Source organism: Xenopus tropicalis, chromosome 6, assembly GCF_000004195.4.
Source record: "Xenopus tropicalis strain Nigerian chromosome 6, UCB_Xtro_10.0, whole genome shotgun sequence".
Lineage (NCBI taxonomy): Eukaryota > Metazoa > Chordata > Amphibia > Anura > Pipidae > Xenopus > Xenopus tropicalis.
The window spans coordinates 119,944,802-119,960,436 of NC_030682.2; the positions used below are offsets into that span (position 1 = coordinate 119,944,802).

General features: G+C 39.0%; 1 protein-coding gene across 10 annotated transcripts in view; it reads left to right on the forward strand.

Annotated features, from left to right (window-relative positions):
- sulf1 (sulfatase 1) overlaps nt 1–15,635 on the forward strand; it is an 81,560-nt gene that overhangs the window by 33,216 nt on the left and 32,709 nt on the right. For 2 of the 10 annotated variants that reach the window (XM_012964156.3, XM_012964155.3), the window contains 3 exons: nt 6,507–6,727; nt 7,574–7,813; nt 13,020–13,171. In XM_012964156.3, coding sequence (XP_012819610.1) covers nt 6,559–6,727; nt 7,574–7,813; nt 13,020–13,171 — 561 coding nt within the window. In that variant the 5' untranslated portion in view covers nt 6,507–6,558. 10 annotated transcript variants of the gene reach the window in all.

The following is a 15,635-nucleotide window of genomic DNA, read 5'->3' on the forward strand; positions in this document are numbered from 1 at the left end:
GGAAACCATTTTTAAAAATGTGAATTATTTGATTACAGTGGAGTCTATGGGAGATGGCATTTCCGTAATTCGGAACTTTCTGGATAATGGGTTTCTGGACAAGGGGTCCGATACCTGTACCAGTGACAAAGGGCTATCATACTGCGTAGCACAGGCTTACTGAGGGTGCTTCATAGCTCAGTTGATTTAAAATACACTGAAGCTGACTCAGGAGTGGGTGATGGGTCAGTCTGATGTGTCACGCATTTGCTAGTTAGGAGACTGCAGGGCTGGCTTCAGGCTCACTGGGTAAGTGATAACATTTTTTAATTTTTTTGGTTCAAAATTGTTAATGAATCAAATGACAAAATAATTAAAACTATTTATTTTATAGTACTCGGTGACTCACTAAGAACAATTCATTTTCATTCATTTTTTGTATTCAAATCTTGCTTGTTGGTTTCCTTAAGGGCAAGGCCTATACCAGTTGGCTCCATCAAATACAGAAAGAAAGGATTATACAAATAATTCAAAAGTAATTATTTTTATTAGAAACATTCCTATTGAATGCAAACAGACATCAAAGGGTAGGAGATAAAGGCAAGGTCTCTAAAGAAGTTCAGTGCCTTATGTTTACCCTTACGGAACCCCTACATATAATATTTATATGAAACAACACAGATGTTCTATATTATCCATCAGCCATTACTTTAGCTGGAGCCCTGGGCCAGGGGCACCTTTCATGGTTTATTGTGAGTAATCTGCGGCCACCTTCTTCAGAACCACAACAATGACCCTTAAATATCATAAAATGCCATTTAGTAGATTATGTATGTAAGGATTCTGCCAGATCATGAAAATATTCCAGAGGAAATATGAATTTCTTGTTTGTTCCAAGAGCTATATTATACTTTTTTTTATTCTCTGCAACTGCAGCCGGAAGCAGAGCTGAGAATAAATGATACATTTGTGAAGGTCACTGTGAAATAAAGAACTGTCTGTATGAAAATAGAATCTGTTTTTTGAAATGCAGAGGACAGTGTTAGTAATTATTTCCTTCTAAATCTTTAACCCCCTTAACAACCCAGAAGCTATAGGAGGCTGTAATAATTATTCAGGTCTTTTTCAATACAAGGTAAATAAATAAAAGTACCATATTGTCGGCAGATGTGTAGGAAAACACAGAACTATTAAGCTGAACTCATGTACAGTATTAGACCTAGTTTCTTGATGTGGTGCTGTGTAACCCCTAGCAATTCCCATCTTATAACCACTTGTGTAAGGCTGTCCTGCTCGCAGCCTCTGGAAGTCATTAATACTCTCCATTAGGCATTCGCTGAGTCTTCAAAGTCCCAAATGTTTCCTGAAATGTCATTTTATTTAATCTGCACGTCCCACGATGGAAGTGGTTGGTATGTTTGGGTCCTGAGAATTATTTGTCACCCAGCATTGAATTTTCCATTGTGCTGGCTATTTAACCTTTAATCTCAAAACCCTGCTCCTGACTAATATGTCAAAAGAAAAACCTCAATATGTTCATCAAAGGCAATGGATCTGCATCACTGTTCCAAAATGTCAGCATTAAAAATGCAAACACTTGTAAAAGCTTGTGTGTCCCAGGGAATGTTGTTAGGAATTTTGCCTGTTTTGTCATTAGTTTTTGAAAACCCATTGGATCAACTTTAGTCAATAGGTTATTCCATGGAAATGGACTTCTGATGAAGCGTCTAATGACGCGTTAGGAGGAGTTCAGGGACCATGGAGGTATCTCTGTCCTTTTGGTATGGTTGATTTTTCTGCATAAATGTATTAGTTTTTTTATGCACCAAATAAACTTCTCATATGTTGTACTGCCTGCAGGAACTGTAAAATTATTATTGGCACAGATGAGTGCCATAAATTGTAATTCTTGCAATACAATTCAAACATTCACATTTTCAAGGGAATTCCATGGAATTTTCATACAGTTTAAAAAGGAAGCCATGGTGCACAGTCAGAAATTATTTCAGTCATGTTCACACAGTGCAGGATAACCATATGTACCTGTAGGTTTAACTTCTAATAGCTTCTAATATCTGTTTATTACTACTGATGGTGTTGCATGAGACAGTCATGTCCTGTGGAAGCTCCCATTTATTCAAATAGATGCATGTATGCAGAGGTTTTCTATTCTGGAAATTAAACCAGACCAAGGAGGTAACATTTTCCATTTAAGCAACACTAGAGAGCATGTGCAGTGTACCGCATCAGATGTACAGATGTGTATTTGGTGCCCTGTACCCCAACATAGCAACAGTACAGTGGAAGCAGACTGGTGAGCTGTATCATAAAGGGGTTTTTCACCTTTGAGTTAACTTTTAATATGATGTAGAGAGTGCTATTTTGAGACAATTTGCAATTGGTCTTCATTTTTTTATCATTGGTAGTTTTTAAAATTATTTTACTTTTTTGTTCTGCAGCTCTCCAGTTTGGAATTTTAGGTTGCTAGGGTCTGATTTACCTTAGTAACTAGGGAGTGGTTTGATAGGGTGATTGATATCTTTCTATTCAGCCCCTCTTCTATTCATATAAGTAATAAAAAGTAACAATAACAATAAAACTGTAACCTCCCAGAGAAAAAGATTTTTGGCTGCCGGGGTCAGTGACACCCGTTTAAAGGTGGCCACACACGTGGCGATTTGCGATCTTTCGTGCAACCGATCGTCAAATCCGCCACTAACCTTCAGGGCTGAAACAGCAGATATGGAGATAGAAACAATAGGATTTCTACCTCCTTCTGCCAATTCAGCCCTGAAGGCAGATTTTGATCAGGCGCCTTCTATGGCGCCCGATCAAAATCTTTTAACCTGGCTGATTGGGGAGTCGACCAATATCAGCAGCATAGAGCTTCTGAATGTGGGCACATCAATCTTTTGTCATAATAATAATAATAACTGTGCATTACGGCAGGCTTTATTTCCTCTTTAATAGAGATTGTACTACTCTAGTAGTGACTTGGATTTAGTAGTGACTTGGATTTAAGCAAGAAGACATAACAGTATTTATGGTGCCACATGGGGGAGGGACTATATCTAGTGTTTTGGGATGGTGTGAATTTTATTAGCAGTGAGGTGTAATTGTCAGGCATTCCATATCACAGGCATAGTCAAACACTTAGCTGCCAGTGTTTGCACAGTGTAGCCAGGATGACTGCACTTTCTGGGTCAACACTGTCTGAAATGTTCTCTGTATAACACAAATGCTGTTGGAATCTTTGCGTGCAGTCTCTGCCGTCCTGATGTTCCACCGAGGTGAGTTCTCTGTGGGAGCTAAATTGTGTTTTTATTTCATAAACTAGTGGAACCGCACCAGAGAAATATCTTGTGCAGCACATCAGTTACCTTTGTTTGTGTATTTTTGGCTCTGAGCAATTTTAATATTTTCAAGTAATGGGGATCTGGAATAACTTTGCTCCTGTATATGTACGTGACTGCTGCAAATTTGTATCATTTTAACAATGGGTCTGATTCTCGGAGCTAAACTGCTCCTTAATGACAGCCATGTGTAGTCCTCAGGTGGAGCTGGCACCAGATCAGAAATCTTGCGTATGGTACAGCATGGAAAGGAACTCCAGTTTATAGCACAGATCTAAAGCACATTTATCATTCTTTTTATATTTCCTGAATATGGGAAAATGTTTGCCAAACTAAAATCTTACTCTACTCTGTATATTGTGCTTTTAATTTTAGCCCTGAGGATACACTGTATAATAATATAGTAGTTCAAGTTGACAAAAAAGTTCAGCTCTTCTGTCACATAATTACTTCTAGCTGATACAGGGAAGGTGGAAAACCTGTATATGTATGTATGTATGTATGTATGTATATATATATATATATATATATATCCACACACACACACACACAGGTCTGTTACGATATAGTGGGCATTTGATAAATCAGCTTGTTTTTGTCCAATCATTTTTTCCCACAGTTGCAACCAAATTAATGGCTCACAGACAGTGTGAGTCAATGACCGGGAAGCGCAGCTGCTTTCCAGACATTGACTGACTCAGCATCAGGTATCTGATTTCACCTGGAAAAATAACATTAGGTTGAGGAAGCACAGAAAGGAAATGTTCAAAAAAGTCTAAAGAAAGACAATGAAACAGATCTATTAAACATCCTGTACATGTTTGTAGTATACAAATGTAGCTCCTTTTAAAGGGGAAACAAAAATCCAGTTAAAATAAACTGCACAAGGCTTCTGTAAGTGTTCCAATGTACCTCAGCTCTATGCAACTAAAGCTATTACCCCTGCTTACTTGCCTCCATCATCGACCAGAGTATTTGGGCAAAATGTGGCATTTTAAGGTGCATATGGATTAAAAATGGGCACAGAATTAGCAAATTGTACTGGAGTAATTGTAGGAAGTAAAAACAGGGCTGTATTTTCTCTACAGGCCCTAAGCACCTGTGCTAGGGCAGAAACTTTAGGGGACAGCCTTTATGGCTTGCCTAATTAAAAATAATGAGACCTATTTTTAATTTAGTACAAGCCAAGTTGTGGGCCATAGCTCTGTTTGCCAGTGGCAATACAGTATTATAAGTCTGTCCAATAATAGCGCATAGGGGCTTAATATAACTAACAGCTGGAGCAGTAACCCATTGCTTTCCTTAGTCTTAATGCAGTTGACTTTTCAGAGCCAACTACTGTTGCATTGGGTTATTAAACCCCCTGGAATGGCGTCTTTTTACTCGTTTAAAGGAGACGTTGGAGGATGTACTGGTAAAATATCTGTTATCTAGAAACTCGATATCCAGAAAGATCTGAATTATGGGATGATTATCTTTCAGAGACTGCATTTTAATCAGATAATTAAATGTTTTAAAAATGATTTCCTTTTTCTCTGTAATAAGATAGCTGTTCCTTGTACTTGTTCCAAAACAAGATATAATCAATTATTAGGATTAAAACAATCCTACGGGTTTATTTAATGTTTAAATGATTTATTAGTAGACTTAAGGTATGCTGATCCAAATTATGGAAAGACCCCTTATCTGGAAAACCCCAGGCCCCAAGCAATTTTGCTAACATATCCCATACCAGTATTGTGATGAGCTCCATTGATATTTGGGAAACTTCCCAAATGATTTTAATGTGCATGTACACAGTAGCCTTAGTTTAGCGGTATACAAGACCTCACTGCATTGCAGGCCAAAAACTTTCAAAGATATCAATTTAACTAGGAAATTCTGAGCAGCAAAACAGGCACTCTACTTTTAATATAAAGCCCAAAACATATTCCAAGAGAACTGGCAAGTTATCTTGTATCTTCCATTAATTCTGTTCACTAGCAGTGCCCCATGAATGATAGAATTCACCCATACTGTCTCCTAAATCTCCCTTTCCTAATGATGGATTTTTCACACACAATTAGCTTTCCTTACTTGTCTGATTCAGGGTAATGTTGCATGTCTAAACTCTACTGCAGGGAATGTCTCAGGTGAAAAACAGCCGTGAAACTAATGAATCTCGGTCAGTTCTAATTAAGACTGCAGGAAACAAGCTCCACGTTATTCTCTTGGTTCCTGAAAGATGAACCACTCTGTTCTTTTTGTGGGTTCTGGGCCTTGGGACTATGGTATTATAACCCAGTAGGGGTCCGCTAGTGAGATTTATCCAGTCCAAATGACTTATGACCCCAACCTGATTGCAGCCTACATATTCTACATATATATATATGGACAGCACTGAGTTTCATGGTACAGTTTTTCAACAGGCTGTTCTCTTACCTTTACTAAACAATCTCCTGCACTAACAAACAATCTCTTATTAACTCTTACACCTCTAGTTGTGTATAACCTAAATTCCTATTATTCTGACCAACTGTAGTGCTGGAATGGGAGCTTTGATTGTGCCAAAGGTAAAACACAGACATGTTGGCTTTTGCTACAGTGGAGTAATAGGACTTAAATTCTAAATTAGGTTGTTACTTCCTATCCTGTTTTTTTTTTTCACAACACTACCTAGATTTATGATTGTGGCCCCATCAGCAGTATATGAAGGGCCTTTATTAGATCTATACTTAAGTCTAAAGGTCAGGATCATCTCTGGGTTATTTAAAGGATCATGGGATTTTCATGCAGTTTGATTAGATGCAGCTTTGAAACATAGGGGGAACATAATTTCCAAACTAAATCTTACTTGTACTATAGACATTGGCTGCCACTTAGTGTGCATGAATGTCTGTGACCTAGGAACGTACTATTAGTAGACAAGGGTAGAAAAAGTCTATCCCACTGAACAAAAATTAAATCAACTTAATTGTTAAAGATCCAAAAAAAACTTAGGTCATGTTTGAAACCTTCTTTCTTATAAATATAAGGTTTCAGTGTCTTGAACAAAATAATAGATCATTTTTTTATGTGTAAGTGGGATTCTGGGAATTGTAGTTTAACAATACCACGGCTCATGCAGTATAAAATAGCACTGTGCTGTATTGGTTTACGTTGTTTAATTTTATTCTCATACTCTTGTATTTTCAGAGCAAGTTATCCGGCATCATCTGGTTACATAGAAGCAACTGCATGTGCTAAAATGAAGTTTTTGAGCTTTGCGCTTGTCTTTATCCTACTGCAAATGGAGATTCCTGTGGGCCTTGGCTCTTCACTCAAAGCCAAATTCAGAGGGCGAGTACAACCCGACAGAAGGAATATCAGGCCCAATATTATTCTTGTTTTGACTGATGACCAAGATGTGGAGTTAGGTGAGAGTTTTCTTATACACAGAACTGCATTAAGTAAACAATATACTGCCACTAATTCAGCAGGGTGTGATAAAAGCATGGCAAAGGGGCACATCTTTTTTTCTGATGTTTTAAAGGGGAAGTTCAAATAGCAGTTCAGGTCCCAAGCAACTTTGCAATTAGTTGTTCTTGTGTGTATTTTCGTAATTATTTCACCTTTATAGAAGCTATGGAATTTAGAGCAAAAGTGATTAATCTTTGCATTCAGCTCTCTGTTTCCATTAGAGAAAAGCAAATAGAGCATAAATAATAAATATATTGGAGTTCTTTAAAGGAACCGCTTTTAGTATGTTATAGAATGTTGAATTCTTAGCAGCTTTTTATTAATCTTTATTTTTCATAGTTTAATTTTATATCATGTATATATTTATATCTCTATTTTTATCTGCCTAATTTCACCTTTCACATGGATGTCACTTAAAGTGTATGTTACATATATTTCTATTCAGGCCCTCTACTGCTTGTCTTTAAGTCTTTCATTCAAACCACTGCCTGGTTGCTAGGGTAAAGTGGACTATAGCAACCAGGTAGCTGCTTAAAATTACAAACTAGAGAGCCAAATAATTGTAAAAAAAAAAAAAAAAAAAGACCACTTGCGAATTGTCTCAGAACCATTGTAAAATTATATGTAAATGTTCCCATTTAATTGGATTTATGAGCAGAGTGATTGAGATAAGAACATGTTTTATAGTATGTAACTAAAGGCCACAAACTAATTTTGGATTATCTGTGTGACTCATGGGGTTCTGATTATGTATTTGTGCATAAAATGAACTGTACGTTAGCAAAGCGTATTATTTATTTCAGGTTCGTTGCAGGTGATGAACAAGACAAGAAGGATCATGGAAGAAGGAGGAGCTTCATTCATCAATGCTTTTGTGACCACGCCCATGTGCTGTCCTTCACGCTCTTCAATGCTAACAGGGAAATACGTTCACAACCACAATATATACACAAACAATGAGAACTGCTCTTCTCCGTCCTGGCAAGCCATCCATGAGCCTCGCACATTTGCTGTATATCTCAATAACACGGGCTACAGGACAGGTAGGGAACTATAGACTAATTTATTCCAAGCATTTATTCCAGGCACTCCCAAACCATAAGAAGTGCTGAACTGAAAATAAAAGAGACACGGTTCACTAGCACATTCTCTGAACCACTGAGTGTCATTAAAAGCGAAAATCTACATAATTTACCAGCACAATTTATTCACCTGCCTGATCACTGGTACCACTGAAGGTATAATTTTAATACAGAATATATGTTTCCGCTTCTTGGGAGGTATTATTTTAAAGGGGAACTCCACCCAAACACTTGAGCTTTTTGAAAAGTAAACATAATTTCAAGAAACTTTGTAATATACATCAATAAAAAAATGTGCAGCCTTTTTATGATTTTTAATGTAATGGCTGGCTACTTTGAGACTCAAAATGTAAATGTAGTCAACTGTTCTTAGCCTGCCCTCAGCCTGCATCCTCCAAATCCCACAATTCCATGCACATGTGATGTCAATAAAGAAAGGAACGTCACAGTGCAATGCATTGTGGGTTATGTAGTTTCTGAATGCTGTCTGTAAGCTGTGGAGAAGTTGTTACAATATGTAACATCAGTATTTTGTATCATGTATTGTGTGGGGCTTTTTAACAAATTTTGGTTTTGGAAAGCAGAGTTCCCCTATTACAGAATATTCTGACCATGTTACATTTGTTGTGGTCATAATCGCCCAGCTGCATGAAAGATTATTTTTGTTAAATGAGGACGGAATTAGCAGTGATAAAAAAGAAAATTGCTATTATACTACTAGAAGGAACAGAGCTGATTGTCGTCTCTTATTTGATATATCATTCTTTTATTTTACACCACACAGATGATGGTGCTTTTCTTTTAATTAAGTTATACTTAATGATAATTAGCACTGGTAATGTAGGTTTCCACTGTCAATTGTAGTTATGATGGAAAGGGGGAATATGTTAAAGAGAAATTGGCCTTCTTTTTGAATGAAAGAAATCCAATTTCCCCCCAAAACAACTAGAATGGGCATAGCTTATCATGTGCACAAATAATTCCTTTTATGCATATATGTGTTTATACATATGCAATGGAGCTGCCACATTTCTTGCCTCTGAAGAAACATTGTGTGTAGACTTCTCAATCACATTTTATAGAAGCCAAAAAAAGTTATTCTGTGGAGTATATACACAAATAATATGGTAGTACTGGCTCATGTATAAAAACAAATCTGGACACTGAGTTGCTGTCTAGAAAAAAATGCACCTTGAAAGGCAAAAAGTATGTCATCTAGCCCCCCATGTGTATTATCCAAATATGCAGCTTTAAATATTGACTTGACTGAAGATACTGGGATACAGCTGAGCCAAACATTTTATGTGCCCATTCTAAAACAATGACTTTCATTTTTCTCCCATAGAGAGCCGAGCTTAAAAAATGTGCCAAATTGCATGCTGTTAATGATTCATCAAAACTATGTTTGTGTTCTGTCTATAGTATCAGCAACTTAACTCACTCTGTGCAATTCAAATAAGATGTGGTCCCACTTATTCTGTTATATTTGCCTAGCTACAGTGCAGAAACTATGTGGCTATCCAGACAACCCATGCAAAGGAAGAGAATGTTCTGTAAAGAAGACTTGCCCAGTATGTGCTCAAAAGTGTGCCACAGGATACAATTTTTACTGCTATATGTTATTGGTATCTTCCGGTTATCCAGTCTTACCCTGTGCTGAAGTGGGGGCAGGGATAGTCAAGGATCACAGAAGTGCTGCATTGCACCAAGACCTATAAACTGGAACTGATTGAAGCTACTTAGAGGCAGATATATCAAAATGTGAAATCAGATTAAAATTCGTCCACTTTCTTTTCATTCCTGTGGGATTCTTAGATGTGTATTTATCGAATAATGAACTCTAACTTTCACTCACTGATAAATACGCTTCTAAAAAACCCATAGTAATAAATAAAAAGTGGGTGAATTTTTGTTTGGGTGAGGTTTAATTTCACCCTTTAAATAAATCTTCCCTCTAGTGTTCTGTAAGCTATGAAATATGTGTTAACACCAACACTTTATGTGTATGCCCCTAACATTAAATAATTCCCATTATCATGTAAACAATGTTGATTTATTGTGCTAAGATTCTTTTTACATCAAACGGGAAAGCAGTGTTTGGTTATCCCATTTTTTCTCTAGGTCTATGAAACGTGTAAGGGCTCTGGAACACGGGGAGATTAGTCGTCCGCGACAAATCTCCTGTGTCTCGGGCGACTAATCTCCCCGAATTGCCATCCCACCGGCGACAATGTAAGTCGCTGGTGGGATGGCACACGTGGCGGCGCGATTTCGGCCTCGCGAGGCAACTTCGGCGATTTGCCTAAATCGCCTGCGCAGCGTGTGCCATCCCACCGCCGACTTACATTGTCGCCGGTGGGATGGCAATTCGGGGAGATTAGTCGCCCGAGACACAGGAGATTTGTCGCGGGCGACTAATCTCCCCGTGTGCCAGAGCCCTAACAGGAGTCAGGTCTGCTAATCAGCTGGCTGGACAGAAAGAGAATAACCAAATACTGCTTTCATCTGCAATTGCACTTAAAAGTACTTTAAACCACTGAAAATGTTTAGGAACACATACTAAAATGTTGCTTATAATTTCAACTGCAATTACACTTATACATGCACTGTTCTCCTCATTCATGTATATTACAAAGTTGCCTTGAATTAAATTTTCTTTCATTATGCAAAACATACTTTTTGGGTAGAATCCCCTTTGTGATAAGCATGGCACTGCCATAAGCAACAACTTGATTGTGCTTTCAATAGGTCATGTTAATGCAGTGTAATACTTTCCCCTGGGTGTATCTTTGAGTCTGTGAATCAAGGCAATATTCTGACCAGACTCCCAAAATCCCCTTCTCCCCTCTCTGTCTCTGCTTGGGCTCCTGAACTTTGAACTGCCTCACAGAGCACCCTTTCTTAAAGTGACAACATTCATCATTAAAATATGTATTTTGCCTTGTGTCAGTGGTTTCTTGGAAACAAGACATGGATATTTATTAAAACTCTACACATAATCAGGAAATTCCTATTTAATTGCCTTTGGAATTATAAGATTTAGGCCAACAACTGAGTGACCTTGTGGCACTAATATAATTACACTGGTTTGGTTTTCATAGCTTTCATTTACATATTTTTTTCTATTTGTTACCGAGGGAGTATGTTCAAAACAGTATGTGAGGATGCATTAAAGGATATTATTTATTTAATTGCTCGGGGAAAGGATATTAAATAATTTCACCTTGACTTATATACATTTTTAGCACTGATCACTATTTTGTGCTTAATAGTTTCAACAGCCCATAATACCGTGCGTGTCACTAGGAGCTGCATTTTAATGGTAAAAAGCTGTTCTATAGGCTCCCTGTCTCTGTCTGGAACAGGAAGAAATCAACTAACCCACCCATGGGTGCAGATCCTTTGCAATATAGAGCACCATGGATGTCTAGACATTCTCTAGACATCGTACTACAGTTACCAGATTCCCTAACAGAAGCATAGTTTAACAAAAGCTGGAGGCAGCAAAAGTCAGAATGGAAAGATATTTTTTTATTAAACAATAGCCTTATTTTTTTTATTAAACACGAAAATGCTTACCTAGTGTAGATCATAAAATCCTAGGCACTGACTGTCAAGTACCCAACTACTAGTGCCACAGATCTTATTTTATATTGTTCCATTGTTTTCTGTGAACAAGAAATTCCAGGTTTTATTGTTTTCTATGAATGAGTAATCCTACTCATGAAGAAGCCCTCAGGCACAGCCAGCGTCGAACAGGGTTCTGTGGCAGTCGTGGCTATTTAATTACTAAATTGATGTGCATTCTCAGGGAATAGTAGCTATAGTGTGCATAGGCAGCTGGTTTCTCAGCCGCTGTAAGTGAATGTGGCATGTAGTGGTTCAGGGAGGTTTAATGTAAAAACTGAACAAATTCAAGGATTATGTGGCTAAATTACCTTGAAAGATGGCACAGGTTATTTGGCTTTACTGGGCAATTTTGTAACACGTTTAAAAGAGCAATATATCCCCTTTTCAACATGTTTTCAATGGATAGTACTTGTGTCAAACATACTTCTTGTCTATTGATTTAATTATGAACAATCTATGGTGTTTGTTGAGCTAAACAGGGAAACTGAAGCTACTCCATGTTCGGTCCTTCTGAGTGTCATAATTACATTACCAGTGCACAGATAATTATAATGGACTGTTTATTTGAGCTCTGGGAATCTGACTGTAAACACTTTGTCCCCCAGGTGATTAATAGATCTGACAAAAAAATGTGAAATCACTAACATTCATTTGTAAGGGCTCTGGTACACGGGGGAGATTAGTCGCCCGCGATAAAACTCCCTGTTCGCGGGCGACTAATCTCCCCGAGTTGCCTACCCCTGCCATCCCACCGGCGAACATGTAAGTCGCCGGCGGGATGGCAGACGCGGCGGGGCAATTTCAGGGAATCGCCGAAAAAGACTCGCGGCAGAATCGCGCCGCCGCGTCTGCCATCCCGCCGGCGACTTACATGTTCGCCGGTGGGATGATTAGTCTCGGGGAGATTAGTCGCCCGCGAACAGGGAGTTTTATCGCGGGCGACTAATCTCCCCCGTGTGCCAGAGCCCTAAGGCAAGTGTGCAAGCTGCCTCTCTGTACCACCACCCTCCTTTTCTCTGTCCAATTACAGGAGAGGTTCCAGTGGGAGAAGGATGGTGAAAAGGGCATTAGCTGAAGCTGCAGGATCAGAGTTGCCTCCGGCTAAAACTTTTTTTACCCATTTTTTTTTTTAGCTAGGGGGTAACTTTAATTCCCTGCATAACTTTACTGACCCTAGTTCAGGGGTCTCAAACTCGCGGCCCGCGGGCCATTTGCGGCCCTCGGTACAGTATTTTGTGGCCCGCACCAACGCCTTCTCAAAAGCAATGAATGGATCGCGATTTTTATTGCGATTCAAGGGATAATGCAAGGCACGGCGGGCGGGAGCTGCTGATTGTGGAAATGACGTTATGCCATCATAACAGTTATTATGGGAAGACGTTCTGTGTGCACAATTGCATTATCCCTTGAAAGCCAATTTTTTGTGAAATCCCTTATGCGGCCCAGCCTCATCCTGACTTTGCCTCCTGCGGCCCCCAGGTAAATTGAGTTTGAGCCCCCTGCCCTAGTTAGTTATGGTTTGTCTCTTTTTTTGCAGCTTTTTTCGGAAAATACCTCAATGAGTATAATGGAAGCTACATCCCTCCTGGGTGGCGGGAATGGCTTGGACTTGTGAAGAACTCTCGCTTTTATAATTATACCATGTGCAGGAATGGCTTTAAGGAAAAACACGGATTTGAATATGAAAAGGTAAGCGCTACATTTTTGCTTTATTATAATCCAAATAACTTCTTTAATTCCATGTATTTGTAAGACAGAGTAAAGCTGCGTTAGTTCTGCTATGACACATTTGAGGAAAACTAACTAGGAGACGGTCAGTTGTAGGATTATGAGGTACAGGGAGCTGGCTTTATAGGGAACCCTATAAGCAGGACCTTAGGACTTTAAATACTGGCTTTTTTATGTTTATTTATTTATTGTCATGATAATACATTCAGCCAATAAAGAACAAATCCATTCTCATGGACATATGATGGATTCCAGGACTTGATGTCCCTCTGGTTTCCTGAGAATCGGTGCTCTGGCCACCATGGAAAGCAGAGGTTCTTCAAGTTCCAGAATCCATCACTTCAACATAGAGGTGTGCGAGGGGTTGAATAATTCTGTATATAAGGTATATAAGTTTGAATTAGATTTTAAGACATTGCTTATTGTAGTCTTTAAAATCTTACATTTTTTGTTGCTGATCCCAGTGACAATCCCCAGTACCTTGGTACAGATCATATTTATAATAATACAGTATTATGCAGTAGTATAGATAATGCATTCCCCATCCTCTAGTCTGACACAACAACCAATCAGCAGTCATCTTTTACTAGTCTTAAAGGACAAGGAAAGTCAAAATCTATTAAGCACACTATTAAATAGTACTACTATTGCTGTGTAAAAACGCTATATTTCTGGCTTGCCTAATGAAAGATTTACAGAGATACACCTGCTATAGTCTACATACTTGTTTCAGTGAACGGCGCCACCATCTTTAATAAGGCATGCCCTCTCCCTTTCCCTCACTGTCTCTACTGCGCATGTGCCCCCCAACATCCTCCCTGCGCCCCCCCCGCGTTCCTTCTGTGTCTCCCACCCCCAGCAGCTGCGCCCTTATATGTATCGAGATATCTGTATCCATAACATACATCCTCATCTGCACAACCGCCCCCCCCCCCCCCCTCTTGTCACACACCACCCGCTCCGGTCTGCTCGCTTCCTTTTGTCTGTAACCCACATCCCCCCCCCGCTCGCTCGTTCACTCTCCGGTCCGCTCCCCCCTTGCCTCTCCCCCCCCCCACCAGCAACCCCCCCGCCGCTCGGAACTCTCCCCCCTTGCCTGGAGAGCTGCTGAACACAACACTAAATAATTCATAAACAATTAAAATTAAAAATGAAGACTAGTAACTTATTGTCTTAGACTAGCATGCTCTATATCATGCTAAACATTAATTTAAAGGTAAAAAACCCCTTTAATATGAAATACTAAAAGCAACTGCTGATTGTTTGCAATGCGTTGCTGGACTTCGTCAAGCAGTGCCAATGTTACTAAGCATCTTCCAGTGTTGGTTGCTGGGGAAAACTTTCCCTATACTGATGAGATATAGAGTATACATCTGAAGCAAATGATAATCCTAGGCTATGCTTTGACATTGTGAAATAGTAAAAATAATCCATTCTGTGGAACTGAAATATGGAAAGTCGAGTCTGGCAACAGAAGTGATTCACAGGACCTTAATGTTCCGATAAATGATGTTACCATGTATTTCCATCTATAAAACACAAACAAGCCTAACTTCATACTGATTCTTATTATGCTATGGAAAAAGTAATTCTGTTGGGTCTCAAGACAGTACAATTGGAATAGATATGTGAGAAATAGCAATGTTTTGGGAATCTTTTGAAGACTAGACTTCACTCACAACAAAGCAGGGCAATGTAAGCCAAAGTGACCTGCCCACAACACTGCTATTTCATAGAACTTCTAAGCGCTGTAATCCACAGGCCTTTCCCAGTGGGATGAGGGCTGCTCACAAAATGACTTGCCACTGACACAGATTTTCCACTTACGCCATTTAACCAGGCCTGGTTTACACAAGAGGAGGCCCCAGCAACGTACAAAGGCTTGGGACATTGCTCTAGAATATTAAATACATCAGTCTAGCCTGTAGCCCTCCAGTTGTTATGGAACTGAAGCCCCCAGCTCCCCAGTTCAGTGTTAACAGGTAGTCATGAGTGTGATGGAAAAAATTCAGCCCAAACCTAACTTTGATCCACTGCCGTCATATTTTATACTCACCCTAACCTTATAGTGACATGTTTATAAGGGGAGTAGCCAAATGATTGGAGGTTGTCATACAATATAATCTTTGCTAGATTTTGTACCTGTGCAGTGTAAGTATGGCAGCCAATAAGGGCATTGCTTTTACTGATGGAACTAAAGAAAACTGATTAAAGATGGCTACTAATTGGCTGCTGATAGTAGCCAGCATGTTAGTAGATTAGTGCTACTGTTTTGTCAGTAGAAACAAGTCACCCTTTCCTATATTGCCTCAAGCATTTCAATCAGAAAGTCCTAATCTTTAATACTTAATTCCCCTCAAATTTAATACTACAGCATACAGAATAAAAGGTTTGCTGGGAATTAATTACAGTACAGTCATTTTGC